This window comes from Diadema setosum, chromosome 12, assembly GCF_964275005.1.
Source record: "Diadema setosum chromosome 12, eeDiaSeto1, whole genome shotgun sequence".
Lineage (NCBI taxonomy): Eukaryota > Metazoa > Echinodermata > Echinoidea > Diadematoida > Diadematidae > Diadema > Diadema setosum.
This window is the reverse complement of record NC_092696.1, coordinates 4131404-4135833: the sequence shown is the minus strand read 5'-3', so window position 1 is coordinate 4135833 and position 4430 is coordinate 4131404. Positions and strand designations below refer to the sequence as shown.

At 37.1% G+C, this 4430-nt stretch overlaps 1 protein-coding gene across 1 annotated transcript; it reads left to right on the top strand.

Moving 5' to 3' along the window:
• Positions 1-2590: 2590 nt before the first annotated feature.
• LOC140236370 (NACHT, LRR and PYD domains-containing protein 3-like) lies at positions 2591-3946 on the top strand. Its single transcript, XM_072316326.1, has one exon. It carries the CDS (start codon positions 2591-2593, stop codon positions 3944-3946), a length of 1356 nt encoding a protein of 451 aa, XP_072172427.1.
• The last annotated feature ends 484 nt before the right edge of the window (positions 3947-4430 follow it).

Sequence of the window (4430 nt, the reverse complement as noted above, 5' to 3'; positions counted from 1 at the left end):
AAAGGAGCACATTTTATTACAGTATACTTCAAATATGAATTAAAAACAAACTATTTATATGATTAATGTTGGTCTCCCAATAGCAACATTGCATATCGTTCCCTCTTCCAGCAAACCAATTCTATTATTCTATATTCCAGCCTATCTGCCCTTGTGCACTTAATAGCACTTGCACACACATTCACCACCATCACACATCAGAGTTTATTTTCCCCTGCTATCTTCGCAGCAGAATTTGTATTGTATTGTATTGTATTGTATTTGTATTGCATTGTATTGTATTGTATTGTATTGTATTGTATTGTATTGTATTGTATTGTATTGTTACGAATCTAGTATACGTCCCTCCCTTTTCCTCGGGCCGGTCATTTTTTCAAGCTATGCTTACAATGCTTAATTACAATTGTTGTCTCCGCTGCATAGATATGCATACTGTATATTGTATCATTAATTTCCTTTTATATCCTTCTTTATGCAAGTCAGACGACTCTGTTTTGAAATTACTTCGTATATTTCCCACATGTTCATGATTATGTGCCTTATGTATATTGATTTGCTGATTGATTTATTGATTTGCAGAAAATAAAGTATCTATGAAACAAAAAAAAAAAAAAACACACACAATAAAATCTTATCCCCACTCCTCCTGGGGGACCGTCCGAACAAGACAGCGAAACTGTTTAGATATGGGACTGTCACATCTGATTACTTCCGCGTACTCTCGGTCTTCCGGTCTTTGTGAAAAAAAAAAAAAAAAAAAAAAAAAAAAAAAAAAAAAAAAAAAAAACCTAGTGTCCTAACGGCGATGCGAGGTGTGAATCACCCATGAGTACTATATGGTGTCAATGGAGGCAAAGTCACTCTTCTTGTCTTTGTTTTTGTCTTTTTTTTTTGTTTTGTTTTTTGTTGTTTTTGTTTTTTTAGCAATAAAGATACTTATAAGTGTAAAATTGAGCAAAGAAAATGGGATCCCATCGGGATTCGAACCCCAGTCCTCCCGATTACTAGTCCGGTGCTCTATCGACTGAGCTTCAGAAGGCCCTAGTTCAGTGTTCGTCCCAGAAACCCTAAATTCTCAATGCTCGAATGGTCAGAAGCGATAACGGTGTACTTGAACCTGGCATAAACTCGAAGGATAATTCAACTTGGGGATAAATGCGAGATATCACAGGAGTCATGCAACTTTTTTGATTATGTAACAAACGCAAAAAGAAAAATTGACCAGAAAGTAATATCATTTATTAGTGGAAAATTAAATTACGGTCAAACGATGCTCCCCATGTATCTGTTTTGCGCTGGAACTTCCCAATGCTGCTGTTCACTCTTTGTTTCACTTTCGCTGTCGAACATAACGGTTGAAAAACTCGGATATAAAGCCGAACGAAGGGCATTCATTACACAGCAAGCGCATTCATGAACGTATAGCAACAACAGCAAAGCATGCACTCCTGGAGGCATATTGGCGCGGCGTTCGAAAGAAAATTGAAACTGACGATCACATATAGGGCTTCAATTCAATTTTCAATAGGAAATACGTAATCTTATGCCCTGAAATTTAGTGTAGATGCAGAGAGTATAATATTATCAAAGATTATATTCCTGCAAAAAAAAAAAATAATAAATCGACAAAAATAATGTTCAAAAGCTTTGTACCCCGCCAGATGGAACTTGCTCTTGCGACTTTTGCCTGAAACCGTTGAACAGTTCACATTTGTTTTTTTTTTTTTGTTTTGTTTGTTTGTTGTTGTTGTTTTTTGCTATCTGGTTGATATGTTTACGTTTGTTTTGATTGTAACGTTGTGCATTTGAATATATGTTTTTGTATCTTTTTATTGTGCAGGGCCCCTTGGTAGAGCAGTTTGTTAACTGAAAGGGCTACCCTGTTGAAATAAAACGGAAATAAATAAATAAATTTGGTAGTGATAAGAGAGGAAATGGAAAAATAAATGTGGAAAATAATGTTTCCCGAACATTATAAAAAAAAATGCTCTTCTCGTTACTGATGATATATTTCAGAATGTGGCTGGAATCCATCCTGGCGAAGATCAAACATACCAGAGAGATTTCGTGACGAAGAAGAATTAATGCTCGGTAAGAAAACATAAATAGATAATCACAATATTATGAGGTATCAAAAAAGTGACTTTTGTGCTGTCAACATTATAATTATCATATCTCGTTTAACCACATTCGTTGTACTATGACGCAACTGTATGATGTAATGCAGTTAGTAGAAAGTTATATTTGCTTTTGTAATATGGGTAGGGATGGGTGCCTTGTAATGATATCCTCTATCAGCAATCATAGTTTACATTTGTTTTATCTATCTACTTACTATTCTAGGCCACTTTTTTCTCAACCCCCCCCCCCCTCCCATACGTATATCTATGTCTTTACCTATGTCTGTGCGGGTATTTGTGTACATTCATAAGGTCTACAATAATGCTTTTGTGTTTCTGCTTTTCTCTCTTCTTTTCTCTTCTAAGAACCATCATCGCTTACAAAGGAACAAGTACAGCAATGCAAGGAAGAGCTAAAGGCGTATTACCGTTTGTCACGACGCAAGGTCACGGTTGATCCACTCAACTTTATGGAACGTGTTGAATTGGATAAAATTTATACGAATTTAAGTATAATAAACCGAAATAGCAAGCGCAAGACACCAATAACATACGAAGATCTTCTGACCAACGATGGAAAAAGAAATCTTTCACAGCGGCTTCTGATACAAGGTGAGGGAGGTGTTGGGAAAACAACACTTTGCGCTAAAATTGCCTGGGACTGGTGCCAGGGACGGATTCTTCAGGATCTAGACATGGTGCTCCTGATACCGCTTCGAGATGTTAAGAACGCAACAAGTATTGGTGGTATTGTCAAAACATACCTCTCTCATTCAAATACAGCAACAAAGAAAAATATAGATGGCTACATTTCAGCAAATCTGAGTAGAATTTTCATTATCTTTGACGGTTTCGACGAGTTTGACGAACAATTAAGTAAAACGAGCAGCAGTGAGGTTATTCGCATTCTAGAAACAGAGGTATACAATTCATGTCAGGTAATTTTGACCACACGCCCATGGAGGACAAATGAATTCATGATGGACAAGACTCTTGCCGAAGCTTACACTTTTCTAAACATCGAAGGATTTAACAAAGAAAATCTATCCACTTATATCAGGAGGTATTTTCATATTAGACAAAAGGACGTTTTTGCAGAAACCTTGATCAGTTTTATGGAGGAAAACGATGTCATCCGGTCGAACATGGCCCCGTTTCCTATCTACTGTGCGATGCTTTGCCTCATGTGGAATGACGTCAGTGAAGACAGACGAAATGAAATGCAAAAATTGCAAACTTTCTCCAAGGTTTTTGGAGAAATTATTTCCTTTCTGAAAGAACACTACGCATCAAAGGTTTGTGAAAATCTGCAGAATCAGAACATTGTTACACACTTGAAAGAAGCTGGTAGGGCAATGCATGAAATAAGTGAGATAGCGCTAGAGGGTTTGTTTGACAGGAATCTTTCATTTCCCGAAGAACAATTCAGGGAGTGTCAAGATGCCATGGTAACATGCTGCAGAGTGGGTGTTTTAACAATAGAAAGAGATGTTATCACAAGGGAGCGTCGGCGCGATACTAACATTTCGTCCTTGGTTACGTCAACAGTTTCGTTTCCCCACAAACTATTTCAAGAATACATTGCAAGCGAATTTATTGAGTATTTATTCGTCAATGATGATACCAAGTACAAAGAGGTGAAAAAGAAACTTCTAAGTCGACCTGAAGAGTTTCGCTACGTTCTCTACTTCACCTCAGCTTCAGGAACTGAACTCGGCCTGGATATCATCGAAGATCTGGTAAAGTCTTCTAACAAGTATTTCTGCGTTGACGTTGCGTTTGAATGTCATACAGAGGAGGCATCATGGGCAGTTGGAGAACAGTGAAATGAATACAAACTATCATTCTATTCGTCAGAACACACAGTGTCAGGAGTTGTGTTCATGATGCGCTACAACCAAGTGGTGAGAGACGCAGCTTGAATATCGATTTGAAATATTTCAGAAAAATAAAGTGTAGATAGACAATAGCACACCGTGTGTGTGTGTGTGTGTGTGTGTGTGTGTGTGTGTGTGTGTGTGTCTTTCCCAGTGTGAAAACGAGTGCATAATCTACAACCTCAACAAACTCAAAATTAGTTTTCAGACGTGATCAGGTCGTATTAATTGGGCAAATCGTTCTGAAATACAACATCTTTTAAAATGCAATGTCGACTTAACTACGATAAATTGTTAATGTAAAATAGTGTTCTTCCTTGCATGAAACAGATGAAAAATGACTTTACGAGTTATTCAAATCTTGGTGCCATGCCACTGATTCAATGTCTTGTTATTAATCAGAACGTTTGTTGGTAAATTGTATACAACATTT